This window comes from Rattus norvegicus, chromosome 19 (genome assembly GCF_036323735.1).
Source record: "Rattus norvegicus strain BN/NHsdMcwi chromosome 19, GRCr8, whole genome shotgun sequence".
NCBI classification, from domain to species: Eukaryota; Metazoa; Chordata; class Mammalia; order Rodentia; family Muridae; genus Rattus; species Rattus norvegicus.
In genome coordinates this window covers 72,353,185-72,376,666 of record NC_086037.1, presented here as the reverse complement: position 1 = coordinate 72,376,666, position 23,482 = coordinate 72,353,185, and the positions used below count along the sequence as shown (strand labels likewise).

General features: G+C 45.6%; 1 protein-coding gene across 14 annotated transcripts in view; it reads right to left on the bottom strand.

Annotated features, from left to right (window-relative positions):
* Positions 1 to 23,482, bottom strand: part of Pard3 (par-3 family cell polarity regulator) — a 549,854-nt gene that overhangs the window by 150,607 nt on the left and 375,765 nt on the right. For all 14 annotated transcript variants that reach the window (XM_006255828.2, XM_039098024.2, XM_017601367.3 and 11 more), the window contains one exon: positions 720 to 830. In XM_006255828.2, coding sequence (XP_006255890.1) covers positions 720 to 830 — 111 coding nt within the window. The remainder of the gene's footprint in view (positions 1 to 719; positions 831 to 23,482) is intronic.

Genomic DNA, 23,482 nt, shown 5'->3' with positions numbered 1-23,482 from the left:
CCTATTCTAGACTTTGCCCTGCCCTCTCAGAGGTAGACTGGAAGCAACTGGACACCCCACCAGGAGAGGCACTCAGAACCACAGAAACCCACTTGAATTTCAAATTTTGAAAAGCGAATTATCTATAAGCATTGGGCACGTGGCTTAGGCGCTCAGGAAAGGAAATGTAAGATAGAAGGATCGATGTATATGCCTATAATCCCAATGCTGGAGCCATAGAAACAGGGGTTCTCTGGGTGTGGACACAGGAGTTCCCTGGGGTTTGCTGGTCAGCTCTAGGTGCAGTGAGAGATCTTTTTCTCAAAAAGATGAAAACAAAACATATGGAACAACGTAGAGCCACAAAGGAAGACACCTGGTTTCCACACAGATGCACCTTCCCCACAGATAGGTATAGATGCACACACTGTGCCTGTGCACACACACACACACACAGCAAACTCCATAAATAAATAAGTTCAGCATTAATGCACTCCCCAGCCACTGTGTAAAAAGTCTCAACTGAAACCATTAAAATTCACCTAGGTTCAAATGAACAAAAAAAAGTCTCTGCTTTTTCTTTTTAAACAACTTCCTTTGTATTACATTCGTTCGCAGCCATCACAGATACTACAGCTGAGTGCAAACTCTTTCCATTTAAGTTAAAGGTGGTAGACAGGCAGCCATGGGTGAGGGCCGCACCTCTGCAGGGAGCAGAGCCTGATACCTTTGAGACTTACCTCTCCTGTTCCTCCTTCATCCGCACCCTGTCCTCTTCTGAGGTGAAAGAGTCCTGGATTTTTATTCGACCCATTTTTTCCATCTTGTCATCTTTTCGATGTTTGCCAAACCTGTTGGTAACGAGAAATTCTACCTTGTCAATATATACAAAGTGAGTTGTCCTCCTCGAACACATATATATGTGCACACGCACACACATACACACACAGAGAGAGAGAGAGAGAAAGTAGCTTCCTCATAATTCTGAGACACACACACACACACACACACACAGAGAGAGAGAGAGAGAGAGAGAGAGAGAGAGAGAGAGAGAGATCTCCTCACAATTCTGCCCAGACGTCTTCTGAGCATCTCAACTTCAATTAGAGAAACCTATATTAAACTTTAATTAGAATGTTCCAGGCAAAACCTTTGGGAAGGCCACTTCCCCCTCCCTCAGTATCTATATTGTTGTTTGAAAAAGCAAAACAAAATGATCAAGGCAAACCAGGTTATTCTTCCGAGGGCTGAGGAGTGATCCAGTTGGCATGCTCGAAACCCTGGGTTTTATCCCTAGTACCCTACACCCAAAGAGACAAGTGGATCAGAAGTTCAAGATCACCCTTATCTACAGAAAGAGTTCAAGGTCAGCCAGAACAATAAGAGATTCTGTCTCAAAGCAACAGAAGACAGGGTTGCAGTTGATCCCATGAAACAGGCAAATAATAAAAGTGGAGAATGCCAAGCTGAACACTTCATTCAGATAACCAGAAAGGAAAAAAAAATCTTTACAGAGGGACATCCTCGTTGCACTAAAGACTGAAAATCCAAAATCATCGAGCTAACGACCTCTCCGTAAGCAATGACTCCTCTTTATTTTCACCGAGAAGGCTTATTGGGGACATTCATCATGGTTAGGAACCGACAGATATTTGCAAAGTTTAATTCATGCTGCTAGACTGGAGCTTATTAAACTGAAAGCTTTTGGGGAATCTTCACCAAACGGTCTCCTCAGCCCATCGAGCCATGGCAGGAGGAGGACGCCTTTGACTTAGAAACCCACACCTGATCAAAACCAAATGCAAGGGGTGGGCATGCGATCTGGCCTTGGTCTGTGCACTGCTGAAGACGGATGCCAGCCCCGTGGCTCTTTAAGAAAATGTCACGCTAGTCTATGCTGGCATCCAACATATCACAGACGTTCCAGCCTCGTGTGGGACTCCTTTCCCTGCTGCTATTTTCCTCTATAAAAAGCCCACGTGCCCTGTGATGCTTGCCTTCCATGTCTCCAATCAGATCCATGCACAAGGACTGTCAAGTCACCAGCTGTCTCAGACAAGAAACCGCAGGCACACGCTTTGTGCACACACTTGCACTAAGAAATGCTCATTAATAGGAGAAGGGTGTGTGTGACTGAGTCCTTCTATCTGGAAAGGTGACACAGGACAAAAAGAGGGGAAATCACGGGCGTGGGAAGGAAAACTCCTCATCCCAGCATGGTTGAAGCCTTTAATCAGTGGAGAATCAAGAATTGAGCATAAAGAACATTTCCTTAAGGCCGTTCTCCCTTTCCAGCTACAAAGCTGCCATTTTTCAGGATTCTCACCCCAAACCCCAACACAGTGACAGGGCCTATCCTACACCCCCCACAGTCTTAACAGATTGCAGTAACATCACCATCACCTCTGCAGACACCCTACAGTCTCAGTTATTAAAGAGCAAACAGAGTTAGAGGAGGAGGATTCCTAAGAGATCCCGTGAGCAGCAAAATTCCCAGAGTCTCCAACAATTTTTGTATATAGTGACCGCTGGGACACTTGAAGGGGAACTGTCCCTGTTGGACCCCCTACCCACACTTGGGTATGTCTTAATTCTTTCCCTGAGCAACTCTCCTTCTCTTAGTCCCTGTGACCCACGATGCTTAAAAATCCTTTTTTAAAGTATCTCTCAATGAACCCTGACTGCTAAGAAGTCTATACACAGCCTCTTAGGTGTGCCACATTCTTTTCCTGCTTATTAACAAATTCCAACACTACTTCAGGCCAGCTTGTTCTGAAATTCTTTTCTGTATCAAAGCCAAGGACCAGGTTTTACCTAGATCAGGGGAGTTTCTCAGGTGATGACAGAGAAGGCGTTTATGATTCCCTCTGTAATGCTGCCGGCTGGGAGAGGAGCCAGGAATGCAGTTGACGTCAAATTCACATCAGAAAGAAAAGAGCAAAGGCATATTTGCACAGTTGACAGATAAGAGGAAAAGGTCTCATGTCACGGGTTGGTTAGTGGCACAGGTCATTTCTTATTAGGATAAATCTCATTTCAAACACTCGGCCGCACATGAAGTATCCAGGACAAACCTCAGACAGTAATTAAGATACACTGTGTTTGCCAAAAAGGTTTAAAAACTAGGAAATCATCATCACAATATTATGCCAGAAAAACCTCATATATTGTCACCACTTTCACTTAAAATTATATATTCCAATGTGAGAAAATAAGCAAAACTAACTACAAGTTACTTCTATAAAGCCAATCTGTCTGGGACATTTGATCTTGTTTAGAAACTAGATAGTAAATACAACTGGAAAGGGCAGGAAGGGAAGGAGAAAAACGGGTCTTTGAAATCGATTAAATCTATTATCTGCCCACTTTTCAGAGGGGGTAAAATATGTACTGGGACTTTAAAACTAATATATGTAAAACACACAGACATGCCTATATAAAAGCATGCACACACACACACACACACACACACACACACAGACTGGGAGTAAAGCATTATAAAGTTAAGTTTTATAGAATGAATGAACCAAATGACAAATATAAAAACACGCATCCCAGGGAGCTGACGTATCTACACGGAGAGCAGGAAACAACACATTGTATCACCATGAAACCATGGAGTCTCTTCTCTAGCCCGTGTTTAGGTAGCAGCAGGATGAGCTGGGCAAGGGAGCTCACAGTGAATTAAAGATGGCTTCCCGAGAAGATGGCATTGAGCACACATCAGTGAGCCATGCTGGGAAGCGTCAGCAATACGGGCTGAGGCTGGGACTCACATTGGTCAAATGCTTGACTATTGTGCCCCGGGCTCCATCCCCAACGCCCCATAGACTAAGCATGGTGTCACGCACCTGTAATCCCAGCAGTGCCTGGAGGTATTGGCAGAAGGGTCAGAGTTCAAGGCCATCCTTAGCTTCATGAATAAGAGGGTCTCCCGGCACACATACAACGTGTCTCAGTATAAAACAGAACGCAAGGGAAGAACTACCACAAGGGCCCGGAGGCAAGGTACGACAGTTTTCTTTGAAGAACCACAAGGGCCACCAATCCAAGAGTGATGCTGGGCAGTGTTTGATAATAATGGTTACACTGTAAGAAGCTGAATCCTAAAGGAGGAGACTGTCAGACACTGTGGCATAAGTCAGGCGTGTTTCAGTACAGAGAAGGCAGTACACAGAGAAACTGGGATTTGCAGATGGGGATGATAGGGGCATGACAGAAAATCATTGTTATTCCAAAATTCAGTCCATCACCTGGAAAGTGGAACTCCTATCTATCCAGTGACACACACACACACACACACACACACACACACACACACACACGAGGGCAGGGAGGGGGACTGTCTGTGGCTGAGGAGTGAGAGATACTCACAGTCAAGACCCCAGAAGACAGCATGAGGCTAGACAAGCTGAGTGTCTCAAGTCATCCCAAATATTGCATAACTCAGCTGCAGCTGGGTATAAAAAGGAATTTCCAGAAAAGTCTGCTCAGGAGTTGTGAAAGGGAAGGCTTAGTTGGTAAAGTACTTGTCTAGCAAGAATGAAGGACTGAGTTCAATTCCTAATACCTATGTATAAAGGCCATATGAGGAGGTATACAGTGCTGGATTGGTAGATTACTGGGGCTTTCTGGTTGGGGAGCCTAGCCTAATCTTTGAGCCTTAAGCCCCAAGAAGAGACTATCATTTAAAAAAAAAGTAGACAGAGATTCCTCTAGGGAATGATATCTAAGGTTGTTCTTTGACCATTACACACGCGTGTGCGTGCACACACACACACACTCACACACACACACACTCACACACACACAAGTTCAAGTTCAAATAAATATTAACATATTGTGCTTGCTTATAATTAGAAAGCTATAAAGGTAAGTGATGACAGTTGTCTTGTTTTCAGTTTACAAATGTCCTCAAGTGACACAGAGTTGTCATGGCGATTCAGGTCACTCCCACTGAGGAGATCATGTAACTAAGTCTGTTTTCCTATTGGGGAAAACTGAGATTTATTGATCTAGGTGTATTTTCGAACCTGGGCCCTGTGCGTGCCACACGAACATTCTACCATTAAACCGACACCTTGGAAAAACTTGGTGGCATTTATATTCTTCTTTACAAGCAAGGATGGATGACTGACAAATGTCCACTCTCCAGTGTCACGCCCATCTCAGACCAAATGTACAATGGATCTGAGAGATCCATGACAGAAGCCAGGCCACCTGAGAGTGACTGTGGGAGAGAGGTTGGGGAAGGCACCCCTTTGGTCATGAGCGGAACATCTCGAAGCAAGTGAAAGGACCCCAAATGGATGTACCAACAGTCAACAGCCATCCATCTCTGTGCAGAAAGAACCACCACTAATGATTAACGCCCTAAGTTCTCCTTGCTGTTAAACGATCCCCCTCACTTTTCGGTAAGGTGGTATAAATACCGATGAAATAGCTTGCCATTTAAACCATGATAGTTCTACTGCTACTGAATTTAGAAAGTCTTCAGAAAAAGCATGCTGAATGATAACACAGTGTTCTGGGTAAAATAAAAACACTCACTGGTTGTGACAAAAGCCCCACCCCCACCCCAAATAGTGTTGTAAAACGTAATATGATTAAAAGAAACTCGTAAAAACGGCTGCCATATATAAAAACAGGATCTCTAGAGCCAATTATTTCCTAGTCTTTGAAGAATGAGCTTCAAAATTATATTTTCTTCAAATAAGCCAAGTGAGGTGTCATTGACATTCAGTATTTCTCACTGCTAATTACTAGGGCCCTGTGACTCAGGAGGAGTTTTTGCCATGATACATGTCTGACTATTTACCTCAGAAAATATGTAGCATAGAATAAATGACGCTTTGCAGCTGTAGAAGAGGTCTTTAACTGTGTCTTTTACTTATTAGACCTCAGCATCCAGGACCAGCACGACCAACCTGGCCCATTAGGAAATCGTGGTCCTTGTATCCTGCTCACCATCTAGACCTTTGACCCAGTATGAGTCATTTTATCACTTCCTCTGACTGAGAAGTCATTTCTCCTTTCTAGAGCCTTCCTTTACCTTTGATGGCTGCAAGCCAGCAACATGTGCTGTCTTTGGTGAGAATGCTGCCAACCGACTGGAGGATCCTTCAGCTATATCAGCTGCCCGGTAACCCAGAAGACTACAGACACTAAAATGCATCCCCAGCCTAGTTCCATGGGATACAGAGCATGTTTACCCAGTCAAAACAAAATACCATCTCCCATTATCATTGCTCTAGAATGGCCGATGCCCTAAGTTGCTCTAGCAAAGCATTTCCGGTTGATCCTGGTGCTATTCATGTATGTTTCTACATTCCAGATGCATCAGCTTCCTTTAATTTGCCACTTCAGTGGGGTTTGAAGGGGAAATGCTTGGGAATATGATAGACAAGCCACCTCCCAGTCCTGCCACCATGGACTGTGAACCACAATAAACTCTTCCTTCCATAAACTGCCTTCACCAGGGGTTTCATCACAGTAATGAGAAAAGTGAGACTAAAATGCTCCTGTAGTCTTGAACACAACTGTAAATTTATTTTTTTCAAAATCCCAACCACTCTAGATTTTATATGAAGAAAACTACAAAATAAAACAAAACTCTGTAGATTGTCTTTTGCATTCACTGCAGACAGGTATTTACAGGTTTTCAGAAATTAAAGGATTCGTTTCCTAGTCTAGACATCACTCGACAGAGTGAGAAACTGAGGCTCAGGAACTGCTCAAAGTCCCACTGCAGGCTGGGGCTAGAGAAAGATGATCTCATGGCTAGTTTAAGATATCTCTGTGAGTCTGAACCTGAACACTCCCCAGAGGAAATAAAATTCTAGCTTCTGTTCACAGCCCACTGTGTGCACTTCCTAAGTAGACACACAATTAGCTCCTGATGGTGCTCATTTGATTATGTAATTATATCCAACTGGAATTTACCGAGTTCGTGTGTCGTATTTATCTGAATGGTTCCTGCGTCAACTTGTGGAAGTGCTATTTATTGTTCCCACGGGAGAGACCCTGAGCAGGGAGCCCTGGGGATTCTACTGACAGCAGAATAGTATCACCCAATGCTCTCTCACCCAGCCCCAACCCCTGATGCCTGAGGAACCCAAGACAGCGCAGACAACCAGTTTGTTCCTTGTTTAAGTGCATGAGAGAAGGCTGGGAAGACAGCTTCACAGGTAAATGGCTTCCTGGGCAAGCATGATGGCCTGAGTTCAAGGCCCAGCCCCCTCACACCCTGGTGTGCAACTCTAATCCCAGTGCTGAGGAGACAGAATGGGACCAGTCCCATGGATGGCTAGCTTGTCATTCTAGCAATGTTGCTAAGCTTTAATCCCAGTGAGAGACTTTATCTCATAAACCAGAAAGTGACTACAGTAGACATCTGCTTACACACACATGCACACACTAACATGCATAAGACACTTATATTCACTAGTATCACACAGACTTCGCATGTGATGATCCTGTACTGTTGATAGCGCTGTGAACTATGGGATAGGGGTCCCTAATAGAACTTGTCTATGAAGACCAAGAGTCTGAAGGCCAGGTCAAGAACTGGCCCTACGTACTAAAGAGGATTATAAAAACTGCACGCAGCCACTCAAAGGGCGTTGCCAGCATTTCTACTTTCAATGGCGGGCCAAATGTTAAAAGTTCAGTCTGGCATATGCAAATACTGCCAAAGGCTTATCAGAGTTCAGCCCTGGGGTTAGAGGGAACGACTTCAAGAATCGAGGAGCAGAAGTTCATTGGAGACACAACATTAATGGTCTCCATCTATACTTCCTGTAGCTCAGTCCTGCTTTAAAAGAGAGAAAGGAAGGGGGGGGGGTCATTTGTAATCTGTCCCTCTTGTCGTGATTGTGCGGTTTTGTGACATTTTGAGAAATCGCACTACCACGAAAGTGGCTGATTTGCTCAGCAGTGGATTGTGGAAATGGAGGGGGGAGGCCAGGGGAGGGGGGGCTGATTATGGAAAGCAGAAAGCTTCTATTGGAAGGTGAAAAGGCACCGGCAATCAACAGCAACGAGGAGTGAGGCTGAGAGAAAAGGCAGGGGAGACAACTTGACAGAGCCTTTGTCAGATGGGTGTGGCTCCCCAGTGATGGAGTGTCGCAGGGGTGCTCTTTACCGGCGAATTCACAAACTCCGGAGCCATTATTTCTGATTGTGTACAGTTCTCATCAGCCCTGGTCTGATTGGTTTAATAAACTAAATGTGAGCTGCTTGGCATGCAGAGAAAGAGAAGTGACTTTCCTTTAAAGGCAAAAGACAGCTTCCATGTAACCAGCCTGTCACAGCCTCTGTAAGCGGGATACATCCATGTACGTGTGTACCTGATGCTTCAGAAGCCGCTGGGAAGTCAGCACAGGATCAACTCTGACCTGAGAATAAAATATCTTGAGGAAACATGCACACATGCATACACACACACACACACACACACACACACACACACACACACCACACAAATGCACATACCCACGCTACATAAAAGCAGGGGTAAATACATAAAGGTATAAGTGGAGATGAGGCACAGAAGGCGAACCTTTCAGACATGAAACAAATGCACCAATAACTCAAACATTGTAGGTGACCTCATACAGGTTCCGATGAGGTTTACACTGGTCACAAAGCTGGAGCCCAGCCGTCAGCTCAAAAACACAAGACGTAGTCTCCAGGACTCCTTGTAAAAAGAGACCAAGCAGTAGTAACTGCTGCTCCACATCAGGTGTTTATAAGGCTTGTTACACCTTATTCTTTTATATATATCATCCCATACCAGTAATTAAGACGCGATGACCCCATAACCTCTACCATCTGAATGCAAATGATATGCAAATTACACTTTGTTTCTCCTCCGAGTACACCAAACTTTATGATAATAAAGTACACACACGCGCGCACACACACACACACACACACACACACACACACACACACACTTTCCTGTATACTTAGACACAGGAAAACAAGGCAGGAAGGCAGGATTCCAATCCTTCTAAAGGTTCCCTTTGGCAACAACACCCTTCACGTCCACTTGCTGTGATTCTGAGGTTCCCTCCCTCTCTCTCTCTCTCTCTCTCTCTCTCTCTCTCTCTCTCTCCCTCTCTCCTGGCTCCTTCTCTGGGTTCTCTGGCACTGCCATGCTCCTAATTCTTGGTCTGTTCGTTCTAATGCATTATTGTTTCATAGTACAATACCACAAATTGCAAATTGCATTTGGCTCAAGGAGTGATTATGAAAAACTACCATCGTGGCTGCCTTTGCTCGCACCACGCTGATAATAATGAGGCCCTGATTGAGTTCGAGGCAGGCAAGTGATGAGAAGGGTCAATTTGAGTGTTTCTATTAAGCTTCTTTTGTCAAACCCAACACTTTGCCAGGTCAGAGGCAAATAATCACGCCCTGCATCTGGTTTCCATGGTTACCCTTCAGCCTCAGACTATACAGCCCATGATACGGCCCCGAGGCAGCCCCACCCCACCCCCAAGAGAAATATAACACTGTTTGGGTAGTCTCTTGGTCTCCCTTGACCAACAATTCAAAGATAGGCTTCATGTAGCTGGAACTGGGGTTTTTCTTAGTCTGTGGCTCTTTGTGGTAGCAACATTACCCAACGTGGCATAGCTCCATTTAAGCTATTTGTACCCCCCCAACACACAAACACACACACACAAACACACACACACACACACACACACACACACTCACATACATATGTATTGTATGCACTTTTCAGCAAGATTATAAAATAGTTTCCCTATGGATTTTTAGTATCAGTTATTTCCCCTTCTCTCCTCCCAGTGAAAGTTGTTCTCCCTTGTTTTTCCATTGCCCCCTTCATGGCACCTGTTGACACCGCTCTCCTGATTGCCTCCTGAATCTCAAGATAAAACCCTATTGTTGACATCATGCAATTTGGATACAGGGCAAGAGGATGGAGTTGGATCTAACCCTAGGACTAGTACTCATAGCAGGAACACACACACACACACACACACACACACACACACACACACACACACACACAAATTGAAGAATTTCTGAAGAAAATCTGTTGGAACAGAATTTGCCTAGCCAATACTCAAATGAACCATGGTTGAAAACACCAAAAGTCTCAGAAGCTCCCAATATGGAGACATTTGCTGCTGGAAATACCCTCAATTAAATTCACATTTTGAGGCAGACTCTACATCTTTTCTACTGACACACACAGGGACTGTCAGTGACAGCTGCTGGGATTCCCTCCACCGACGCTTTCCTACCTTGCATGCTTACAAACGCCACAAAGAATAGTAATAGGGGTTGTTGAAGTTTAAAAAGAAACTCTTGGACTTCTGGGATTATCTTTGGGAACTTAGAAAACAGAAACTTCCCTGAAGATCTCATTATCTGTAAAGTTCCACATCAGTCAGCACTTTTTCTGTTGATTCACACTTCTTCCAGGATGTTCCCTACACAGTAAATTAAGAGGCGTGGTGCAGGTGATCACAGTTTATCTTTAGATTGTTTTGCATAGTCAAACAGGACTTGAAAGGGCTAAGGCTTTGAAGGCTGATAGACTGCTCAGAGAACAAGATACCAAGGATGAGAGACCATACTTTATTCTGAGAACCCAGAGAGGTCAACAGAGACAGAACACCCACTGTCTCCCAAAACACCGTCCTCTGGAGGAAGAGAGGATCCCACACTATGCATTTTTGTATAAGTGGTCCTTGTAGTTCTAGAATACTGGGTACTTTGCATCAGCAGAAACTGAAGGGCAATACAAATGCCAACAGTGGCTTTTTCCCAGCCAAGATCGCTGACTGTCCCATGCTGTGGCTTCATCTCCCAGGATGCACAGCACAGGATGTCATGATTCATCTGGTTAAGATCCAGCGGCTGGTGAGGCTCCCTGCTGGCAGGGTTCAGGGTTGGAGTTACAAGCGATCAGAGCAAGGAGAGGTATTTACTACCCCTTCTCCAATCCACATGTCCTGCCTACACTTAGAATGTCAAGTACATAGTTCAATAAGTGCTTAAACAGAGAATTTGTGTCTCTGAACGATGAACCTGTTCAGGGTACCTCACTAGCAATCATAAGCAAGAGGGATACTCTGTGACCAGACACTGTGACCAGTGTACTGTCCACCTTATCAAGAGGCCCTGCCACCACTACAGCTGCTTCTGCATCGAATCATCGCTTGGTTGGCCCTGTCTGAAGCTGCAGACAGCTGGTTCTTAATGTGTGTATGATAATCACAGGGTGTGTGAGCAAGTCTGAGTTTACAGAGAGCAGCCTGTATAGGAACCTCCTAGGTAAACAGCACCCATAAAGCTTCTGCAGTGAAAACGCCCAGAAGGTCTACATAGAAGCCAATTCAGAAACAAACAAGCTGGAAGCATAAGAAGACTCCAACAATTCACCCATTGACCAACAAGCAACAAAGTAACTTCTCCCCAAGCTTTCCGGCAGGCTTTCCATTAGGTTCTTGACATTAAGTGTGAGTGAAGAAGTGAGAGAAAAGAAATGGCAGGCCTTGCCAAGTGCTGTTCTGTGCCTCTAACGATGGCATACTCCGAGTACCAGGACCTCCAACCTCTGACCAAGTAGGTTTGCATGTGGACTCACACATAAGAGTTCAAAAGTAGATCTTCCACCATTACACTAACCTTATATTAAAACAACTGTGGGGTGTGTGTGTGTGTGTGTGTGTGTGTGTGTGTGTGTGTGTGTGTGTGTGTGTTCAGGTGGATGTGTGTAGAGTCCAGAGGTCAACCTTCGGTGTCCTTACTCTAGTGATATCCATCTTGATTTTGAATATTTTAGACAGGATCTCTTATGAGCCTGGAACTTGATGAAGCTAAGATTGTTAGCCAGTCAGTCATGGCATCTGTAAGTTCCTGCCTCTGCTCTACTGAGATTACAAGTTCAAATGTGAGTAACCATAGTGCTTTTCAAAGATAAAATAAAACAAACAAACAAACAAACAAAACCCAGCTGGGTGGCAGTGGTGGCAAAAACCTTTAATCCCAGCACCCAGGGGGCTGAGGCAGGCAGATCTCTAAGAGTTCAGCCAGGTCTATAGAGTGAATTCCAGGACTATACAGAGGAGAAACCTTGTCTCAAGAAACAAACAAACAAACAAATGAATAAACAAACAAAAAGGGTCAGACTTAGACCCTTAACGCTTCATTCAACTAGGCTATCTTCTGGGTCTCAAAAAATAAGTATGTCATTGTTAAACTGACTATACTGAAAAATGCTTACATTAATTAAATTATGATCCTTTTGCATCCACCAAAATGCACAGCTTGTAATCTGCTGCTAAAGATGACCTTGGGAATCCCCTCATATAACACAGAAGTGTGCAGCAAACATCTGAATAGCAGTGTAGCAAATTACAAGTCCTCTCCGCACAAGTAGGACATCTAAATGACCTTAGCCCTTCAGAGTCTCTTTTGCATCATAGGGAGTTTGGTGGCCTGTTCAGAATTAATTACTAGATTTTAGTAGCTCTGACTCTCTGCGCCAACAACCAGACACCAGACAGTGACACAAACCACAATCAGGGTGATGCCAGCTTCTGAGAACCACTCGCTGTGTAAGATAAACAGGGCCAAGACTGTGCCATCATTTACAAACTGTAAGAAGATAAGATTCAAAGGGCTGTGATAAATCTTTGATCTTAACACCTCACCCCACCCCCCGCCTCCCATGGCCCCTCAGTTTCTGGACTACTTCTACGACTAACACAGGAAGCCACTTGCTGGAAGGATAGTCTGCTTAGGTGCTGATGGCCACCCATCCAGGAAGATGAAATCTAGTATGCTGGAGCGTAGCAATACTCAGCGTGACCCAACCTGTTAGAACAAGAATGCATTGCCGCTTCAGGGAGACACCAGAGTTAGCACAAAAAACACCACACCGGAACACGGTGATTAAGAACTTATGTATCACATGGGAGAATCACAGGGTACTTCTGGGATATACACACTATTCAATAGTCTACTATTCAATAGCGGCAGCTACAGAAGGGCAGGTGGTTCAGTGGGCAGAGGGCTTGCCTACCATGCAGGAGACCCTGTGTCAATGCCAGCACTGTTGAAACTGGGTGTGGCAGCTCAGAGCTACAACCTTAGTACTTGAAAAGTGGAAAGAGGAACAACATAAGTTTGAGGTTATCCCTGGCTACATACATAGCAAGTTTATGGCCAGTCTAAGGTAGATGATATCCCCACTCAAAAAGGTGTTGGAGGTGTAGCAAATATTAAAAGGGATTTAAAGGATGTAGCACACTAGCAGAAATAATCACTCACAAATAAATATTGTTTCTTATAAGTCTAGCCCACACTGCTAATAGAAATAACCACTCTTACACATTGTTTCTCATAATACTAGTCACATCCGCTTCTATTTGCAGGAGTTCCTCTCTTCCTGGAAGAGCACAGCATCTCCTAAGTGGTGGACATAAGGCTCTCTACCATTTGTGACTGCTGCTGTCCAGCCACAGCATCCAGTACTGAGACAGGCAGTGAAGAGTGGTATTGGTACAGGGGCAACAGTAGCAATTGCTGGGGCTAAAGTAGCTTATTTTGGATACATTTTCTCTTTTTTTTAACTCTTTGCTATTCTAAGACCAAAAGCCTTTGGCTTCTGGTAACTAACTCCTGCTGACAGCAACAAGGGATTAAGGGGAAATGGGGAGAGAGAAGGTTTAACTGCTAGGACTCTTTTCTCTGTAGTTCAAGGGACCCTCCCTGGTCAGGCAAGAGGCTTGGAGCTCATTAACTCTCAGTAAACCAGAGAAAAAAGAAAAGGAAAGATAACAGGCACAGAAGAGCACACACGCTCACACTCTAGTTGGGCATGACCACCTGTCTCATCAACTCCAGAAGTGCACATGCATACTTATAGACATACACATACACCTACATACATATGTATGTACATAGATATAGACAGACAGATACATAATATAGATGATGAATGAGGCTGGACCCCAAATGCCACACTTTATTCCTTCTCCCTGGCCTTCTTAAACTTTCTTTGAGGAAAGGTCTTGGTAAAATTAACTCATAGATAAAATGTTATGCAAAAGGGGAATTACGTAAAGGATATCTATAGAAAGTTTCCTCCTATAAGCTCATTATAAATTCAAAGCAAAAGTTTCACACGGCCTTGCTTTATCACAGTGCACACCTGTGGCTTCATCCTTGGCCTTGACTCAGAATTAATGTTTTTCTTAGATCCCAAATTTGTCCCAAGCCTATTGTCTCTTCTTGGTGTAATTTATAAAAGCCCATTGCATTCCTTATTATGCAACCTTTCTATTCTTGATTTTAACTTATTATATCTTTCTGGCAAAACAACCAGGCCATTAAATTATCTTCTTAAAATTATTCTAATCGAATCGGGAATGTTTTAATGTAGTTAATTCACCTAAACATGACTAATTCATGAAAGTCCATCTTCCTGTTGATCTGCAGGAAATTTGCTCAATAGGGTGGGCTAATGCTCAGGATTCTCTAGGCTATGTAATGGTGACAGGAAAGGACATATCAGCAGCAAGAAGCAATCCTGGGATGAAGTCTCTAAAGATCCTGCATCTCAGAGCATACCCACTGCAGGCCACACAAAATGGTGGGCTATCTCCAGAAAATTCACTTGCATGCCTTACCCTTTCCTAGATGGCTTCTGACAGTGGTCTAGGTAAACCAAAATGACATAGCCTTTGCTCTTTGGGCCACCATGGACTGGGTGGTGGTGGATGGCAGCCCAGCAACATAGCACATGCAATTTTGAGTCCTTGAGGCCCTCTGGCCTTAAAAATGGGGCTTACAGAGGCAGTGTCTGCAGCAAGGGCCAAAACAGATCCATGAACTGCTGGAACAATATTCACCAACCTCTTCCTTCTGGCTGAGTCTGGATCTGGCTGGGCAAGGAAATATGTTCCATCCAAACAGAGTTATATGTCTGTGGCACAGGAATGTCACCAAGCCAAACAGCTACCATCCTCAGAAGTTCAACAAGGTCTGACCACTAAATATCATCCCAGCTGCTCACACAGAAAGCGGGTAGAGGCGGTCATGGGACTCCTGAGCATCCAGTATCTCTCCCAGTCAGCTCCTTGCCATTCTGCCACAATTTTACATGCCCTCGGGGTCTAAAGGAGAGGGTATCTATCCAGCTACAGGAAAGCCACCATCCCTGCTGGTTGAAGGGCGGTCCTTCTGAGGAACGGGATTACTGGCACTCCTGTGAATAAACCCTCATTTATGCTCTAGAGGTAAGCCCGAAAAGCTAACTTGTGCTCCACAGTGAACTTCAATGGGGAGGTTGTTTATGCCTCCTCCATGTAAGGAATTTCAGCAATAATTTTCCAGCATTCTATGAGATACATATTGGTCAGCAGAAGCATGGACTCTGGGGCTGGAGAGATGGCTCGGTGGGTATTTTCTTGTTATAGAGACATGAAGACCCAAGTTTGGATACCCCAAGGCATATATGTACACACTTGCAGTGCACACCTATAAACCTGGAACTGGAGAAGTGGGGACAGTAGAATTCCTGGGACTTGCCTGCCAGACATTTTAGCTAAATCTATGTGCTCAAGCCCAAAAGATATTCTATTCCATAAAATGAAAGTGGAGAGCAACTGAAGAAAACACCTGATGTGAGCTGCTGGGCTCAACGACGTGCACACCTGCCCACAAACACATCCAGAGGTGTGCCACATGCACATGCATAAAACGCCAAAAGAGACCAGACATTATTAGCTCTGGAGCCAGCATCCTGGGTCCTCCCACCTAGCTTGCTCTATGATAATGAAGAGATGTGACTAGAGGGGAACTGGTTTGATTGCTTTGAGACTCAACTGCTTCTCTGGTGAGATGCAGGCTTCTTCATGGGTTTACTGTCAGGGCTACAAGAAAGGAACCCATGGTAAGCACTTGATGGATATTAACTATGTGCACCATGGCTGTAGTTCCCATCTCATAGCGAGCAGTGACTGAGACAGAAAAGAGCCTTAGAAGAGGCTGACTTAGCTTGTTCCTTCCATCTTGTTACTGCTAAGAACGCCAAGGAGATGGCCGGAGTTGTAATACCGTGATGACGTTGAGGACAGAAATATACAGGCAGACATTCACTTCCAGCAGCAGCAGCCAGAGCTGCAGAGTGTAAAGAGACAGATGAACTGTTAACAGAAGAGTGTGCTCATGCTATGGAATGACACTCAGACTTGAAAAGTGGGAAATTCTGACACATAGTAAATACAGATAAAAATTCCTGGGCATATCAACATCATGTGACATCAATGGGGGTGGGGTGATTAATGCTGGAGGATGCCCTTTCTGTGAGGGACTTAGAGAGGTCAGATTCACAGAGAGGGTGGGAGAGGAGAGCATTCAGGAGCCCTTGTTTAATAGGTTCAGAATAGCAGTTGCCCAAGATGATGGAGCCTGGGGATGAAGGTGCATGATGTAACTGACCCCAAAACGGTAAAAGTTATACTCTGTATATTATACTGCAATTTGAAAACAACAGAATATGGGCTGGGAGTATAGTTCAGTCAGTAGAGTGCTTGCCTTGTATGCACAGAGCCCTGGGTTCGATCTCAGCCCCGCACACACCCAGGCATAGTGGTGCAGACTCATAATTCCAGCACTTGGGAAGTAGGAGCAGGGGAGCGGAAGGTTAACATCAGCTACAACATCAGCTGTGCTTTCTCTGTAGTTACTTCCTGTCTATCATCCATGTGGCTAGAAGGACAGAGATGCTTCTCAGGGAAGAAAGCCCTTTTCCCGGTTACTTGTGCTACATGGAAACAAAGCAGAAATGCCTCTTGCAGAAGAGGTCTTACTTCTTACAGAACTTACACCTGCAGAACCTGGGAACGGAAAGATCGCTTGCTGGCTAAGAGTACCCACTGCTCTTTCAGAAGGCTTGAGTTCACCTCTTACGAGACCTCAGCTACCTGCAGCCTCAGCTCCTGAGGATCTGATGCCCTTTCTTCACTTGCCATGCAACCTCCCACTGTGTGAATAGAAATAAAAGCAAAATCTTAAAATTGAATCTAAAAAAATTATGCTGTTTCCTCAATAAAACAAATTATGGGAACTTTTTAATTTTTTATTTTATTTCTTTTTGAGTCTGAATGACAGGGACCCTGGAGATAAAAAGAGACTGAGATCACAAGTGAAGTCATGGTAGACGGTAGTACACTATAAAAACAGTTTCAAATGAATAAATTGCTAAAATTTGACTGAATATAGTTCTGTTGATAAAGTGCCTGCCTAGCATGCCCAAAGCTTGGAGTTTGATTCCAACTACTGCAAAAGAGAAAAGGGAAGAGAAGGAGATAGGTAGAAAGGAGGAGGGAGAAGGGAGGGAGGAGGGAGGGAAGAGAGAATGAGAAAGGAGAGAAGAGGGAGGAGGGAGGGGGAGGGAGGGAGAATGGAGGGAGAGAATGAAGCTGGTGCTTTGATGATGCCCTCTTATTTTTTACTTAGTATCTTCTCAGTGGGGAGTTTAGAGGGAAGTACTGATTTTGACTCTCACCCAACAAGACCTCTGGGGAAAGCCATGTATGAAAGATACCGGCTCCAACCACATGATAGAAAGAAACCCAGTAAGCATGCCATAACTCCTCTCTCTGGTCAGGTAAGACACAAACCACAGTCAGCAAGATTTGCCACTAATTTGCTGTCCCAGCAAGTTGTACTTTGGGAATACTTTATTTAAAAATGAGCCCTTCACATCCTGAACCCTATAATCCAGCTTCTGTCACCATTCCTGGGTTAGCCAGTACGAGATACCATCTCAAAAACAAACAAACAAACAGCGAACGAAACGAGTCAGGAATAATAGCAACATCAGCAGTGGCCAGCGTCAACCTGATCTCTGGGGAGAAACAGGAAGTGGCTGACGATTCTGGACCATGTGTGTGGCAGGCAGGTAATGCCCAGGGGTTGGTGGGCAGCACTAAACACCGTGGGCCAATTCCACCATGCACTCTACTTTCAACTATGGCTGCATATCCAGTATGACCAGAGAGCATCGAAAGGGAATGTGTATGATCCTTTGAGAAATTTGTTTTGGGTATCACGTGTGTGTTACATGTACAATGGTTAGCAAGCCCGAGCGTACTTGTTACTGAAGAGGATGGATAAAACACTGGAGATTGTACCTAAAGCAAAACACTCTATTCAGTTCCCACGCCATTTTCTGAATGTATTCAGACTTGTTAGTCTAGGCTAGACCCTTCAGCACTAAGTTCCCAGGAGAGAGTCTGGACCACCCTTCACAAAGCCCACTGGGGTGGAACCCACTTATCAGGAGGCCGGCCCTGCCATTAACCAGTGGTAGCCCTGCTCTAAATGCTGTCGAAAGTGTGAAACCTGGTTGTGTCTCACAATTATTAAAGCAATCCTGGATGCTAGGTCTAGGTTGGGAAAAGACCCACATTCGCCTGCTCGTATCAGAATCCATTACTGCCAGGTGAGGGTGAAATGGTTTCTTTTTCTGCCCGGAGGCTTTTTGTCAGAGGATTGGATTTTATGCGCACGTGACCATGTTAATGTACAAGTAGTCTTAACAGTACAGCTGACAGGACGGGATGAGGGTAAAGTTTAGATGTGTCGAGGGATGGAAGGCATCCACTTCAGTGGCTGTCACTGCATGAGAGGCACCAGGAACTTGTGGACGGCGCTGGGTTGGGCCATTTTTGGGGACAGTATCCAGTTAGGCTACACTTAGGGACAGTGCCCCGTTTGGCCACACTTAGGGCCATACCAACTTCCTTCACTGACAGTGAGCTTCAGCAGGGACTGACCAGAGGAGCTGTGAAAGTTAATTTTTAACTGTGAACTCACCAGGAAGTGCTGACAGTGCTCAGTGGTTTGGCTGCTCATTTACAAGTCCACACCCCCTGGAGAGGCCATGCCAAACCAAGCCTGACCTGAGAGTCCAGATCCACCTTTCTTCACTAGAGCCAGGACAGCTCAGTGGCATGCTTGCATACGTGACAACTTCTACTTTGCCACCACACTCCAATCAATGTCCAGGAGCTGCTGTGAAGCCCAGGGAAAGCTTTACAGGTGAACCTCTATGGGTGGGGATGTGTTTTTGCTGGTGAGGGGCTTTCCTAGCAGGAGCAAAGCCCTGGGGGCTGATCCTCAGCCTGGAATAGAACCAGAAGTGTGGGTTGGTGCATGTCTATCCTATAATCTCAGTACTCACAGAGGGAGAGGCAGCAGGCTCAGAAGTTCAAAGTCCTAGGTTACTTTGTGAGTTTCAGGCCAGCTGGGCTACAGGAGCCCCGCCTTAGACTAACAAAACGCAGCAAAAAATGAGGACAATGTCGGTCCACTCGCACCCATGATTGTTTTCTTATAGGTAACTATGTCAGAATCAGCTGAGGGAGAAAGATGACATCATCTATGATTACAAAACAGGAAATAAGGCTTTGGAGCTTGTGGTCCAGTGGTAGAGAGTGTGCCTGCCAGACGCAGGGCTATTCCAGAGCTAAGCCTGAAACTACTCCCCCCTTCTAAATCAGAACATGTGGAATTCTTGAGGTTTACATGTTCAACTTGACACATGGTTCCCATCAGTTTCGGGGTAGGCGATGGCTTAGAGTTGCTGCATAAACAGAGAGTGGCTGGACACAGAACTAGGACCTCATACATAGTGGGAAAAACTGCTCCAGCACTGAGCCACAGCCCTGGACCCTGAAGGTACGGCTGGAAGATTCCAGAGAGAACCGCAGCAGGAGACATGCTGAGCACAGCATCTTGTCCCGGGCAGAGGCGGAGAGGAGCAACACGCTCTTCTGCATAGTCAGCATCAGGTGGGCAGACGGAGAGACAGCCAAGGTAGAATTATCCCTGGAGGAAGGAGTACAGACAGGTTCTGAGCAGGCAAGGATGACTGCATACTTGTTCCAAGAGCGAAGAGCGGCAGAGCCAAAGAGAGGCTCGAGGTGCAAAGGGTGCACGCAAGGAATGGGATAAATGACTGGTAGAAGCGTGACTGGCACCGGAGCTCGGTGGGACTGTCCTGGTCAGTGGGAGAATGAGCAGGCTACACTTACCATCAGTGTTGGTGAAAGTCTCTGCCATACATGAAGGACAGTCACTTAGGAGAGGAGGTATGTACAGGCGGAAATGCTTGATTCAACAGCAAGCTCCTTATGATCAGTTTTGGAGGACGGGGCTGGGGAAGTGTGGGCAAACAGGCGAATGCTTGCCTGAGGAACAGGACACCTTGAGTTTTATCCCAGGAAAGGGCTGGGTGGGGGAGGAGAGAAAAGAAGGATTTGGGGGTAATAAGAAGAACCGGGAGGCATAGAGAGAAAACAGTGCGGAAGTCAGGTAGAAACGAAACTGAACAGTCAGGACCAAAGGGCACCAACACTTGTCTCTCAGATCTAGAACAGGAACGCTTGCTTTGGGCAGTTCACACAATAGCGTTGGGGTGAATTTCACAGCAACTGTGGCCCACGCACTGACCCGGCAGCATGGTCCCCAAAGAGAGACAAAAAGGCTGGCCAGCTTGGCACCTGGCTCCAGGATTTGGCCCCAAGGTAGAATGTTGGATTTCAGTGGGCACCACCCCTGTTTCACAGTGTGACTTGGAAAGTTAAGTCACTTCACTGATCCCCGGTGGTGTTGTTAGTATCTCTACCCATAAAGTGCAGCTAAAAATAGCACCATCTAGGATTATGGCGAGGATTAAACGGGTTAGGGGAAATAATGTTCTCAGCAGATGTACACCGGTTTCGGCATGCAATGGCTGCTACATGCCAGCTGCACAGGCTGCCCAAGGAAAGCTCTTCCCGTAAAGAAGTCATGGCCTGCATGAGCCCCACAAAGCCAGAAACAGGGCCCAGGAGCGGTAATGTCACCAAACAGAAACATGATGAGTAGAAGGAATGCTACAGGGACAGGGGTCCACAATCCACTCAGCCCATCCTACTTCTGTTACCATGGAGACCCAGAATATGATGTCATCTTTCTTTTCCTGAGATGGGGGGGGGGGGGTCGAGTAGTGTACGATGACCTTGACCCTCCCATCCTTCTGCCTTCACCCCCACCTGACCCCCACCCTGCCCTCATTCCCAGTAATGGGTCTGCATGTGTGCTCAATCTGTGTGCCGTGGGCCCACAGAGCCACAATCCTGGGTGCCCTTAGTTTTCTTTCTCAAAGACATAAAAAGAAGAGACAGAGAGCTTGGGGGTGGGGAGCAGTTAATTACAATATAAGTATTATAAATATTATGGAAAGAGAGGGTAAGGAGGTGTGGCTGTCATCACCCTGTCAAACCACACCTCATTTAGGAGTGCCTAAAGATGCAGAGCTGCAGGAGTGGGTTAGGTCCCAGCTGAGTTCACACAGCAGCAGCCATGTGCGTTCCACGTTTGCCCTGCAGGAGACCATGACAGCTCCAGAGCACCCCCTGTTGTTGAGGCACATGTGTGCCTGCATGTGTGAATTCCCATCCAGGGAAGAAAAGACCCGATGCTGACATATGCCTCAGTGGCTGCTCACGCCCTTTGAGTGAGGGTTCCCGGCTTCTTAGAGGGAAGGATCCTACCCCCATTTTCTGAATCTTAGCGACACCCTTATGTGGAAACTGCAGCATTACATCATGCTTGAATTAATCACCAACGTGTGGAAATGAACATGGCTAGGATATCTTCTGTGCAAGGCTGAGCACAGAACACATCCATCATAGCATGTAATAGACATGTAACATGTTACATAATGTGGAAAGAATACCCTATAAGATGTCTGCTCAGTGCCAGGATGCACAAGTGCAAGGCAGATGTGGACAGTGGGATCCTCTTCCAAAGGGGCACTGACTGGCATTGTCACAAATGTGTAGTTCCTTCAGACAAGGGTGTATCGCTTACCTGACTTCTGCTTACTAACAGGTCTGGTTTGCTCAATACTTGCTGCCATTGTCTAGATTTAAAAGAGGTTGACCTGTGTCGGGAAGGAGAAGGGTGGAGGTTTCTAGGAAATAGCTAGGAACAGTAGCCAGAGAAAGAGGTACAAGGCAAAGGGAATTCTGAACAGCCAGCCAAAGGAATGTGCTCCCAAGGCCATCATCCTGAGGACAAGGAGTGCCTGGTGACATAGATCAGCTCAGGAATGCAGTAGGGAGCACCACCCTGCTTAGTGTGCTGTGCACTGGGATTCTGATGGTAGTGACTGATTTCTGCCAGCACCTGGCTCTCTAATGTCCTGCTTAGAAGGTTACCCTTTATGGCTTAGGGTATAAAACGCCACTTACAGTTAATGATGCAGGAACCAGAGGTATGTTTATATTGGCTTCTGGGCCAATGTTTGACGGCTGCTCTGAGTTGATGTCATGGCCAGGCACTCTTACAGTCCCAGAGAGCTGGGTAGAGCTGCCCCAAAAGCTGTAAAAGAAACCTTAGGCACAAAGGTAGAAGTCAAGGAGGGAGTTATGCTCAGTTAGCTTCTGTTATAATTCCTGGGTGCTGTGTACCAGTCTGCCAAGGATACAGCGGGCACAGAAGCTAATATTCTCTGCCATTGTCAGCTTTAACCCAAGGAAACAGATAGATAGATATTCACAGGGGACAGCCAGTGGGAAGGAGAGAAGATACATTGTAACAAGAAGTATGGTAGGACATGCCAATGTAGCAAAGAGTGCAGTTCTCAGTTTTAGATCCACCACCCTGCAAAGCAGAAATACCACAGATTCAACAGGGAAGCTGTGTGTGTGTGTGTGTGTGTGTGTGTGTGTGTGTGTGTGTGTGTGTGTGTGTGTGTGTGTTTTCAGCGGATCAGCATCACAGGTCAGGTGATGCTGTGGAGCTCTGGGGTCCATGACTAAGGTTTGCACTTGGAACTGGGTGGTGTGGAAAGCCATGGCAGGCTGCTAACAGAAGAGACACTCACTACAGCTTCTAGCTTCCACCTGCAATGGGCATACTCTGTCTAAACCAGAAAGGGTACGGGGTGCAGGTATGGGTCAAAAGATTGAAAATACTCAGGCCTTCTACTTCCACTCCCCAGTCAACTCCAAAAGTTGCCCCATAGATGCCTTGCAGCCTCCATGTTTGACTCTGGTCATTGACAAGCTGCCCTGTATGGCCACAGTGGAAACAACACAAGCATTGAATCTTCAGGGTAATAGATAAGCCTACTGTTTGGTATAAGAATTACTATCAAGAGTTGTCCCAAAGTTTTGGAGCTAATTAAGAGAAGAAGAGAGCCATACAGAGAAAGGGAAGAGGCACAGCTCTGGGAGCAGACATGGACCACATAGTCTTGCAGCCACCAGCCCATACCCAAGCAAAAATGTCAACGAGGGCACTGCCCATCCAGAGCTCAAAGGAGACGCCTGGGCTAGAGGTATAAACTTGGGAGAGTCCTCTCCTTAGGCCTAGAACCTGAAGACTCTGTTCCAGATAATACCTGTTCTCTGTGCTACCAAAAATGAGGAAGAAAACAGTATAGAGAAGAGGA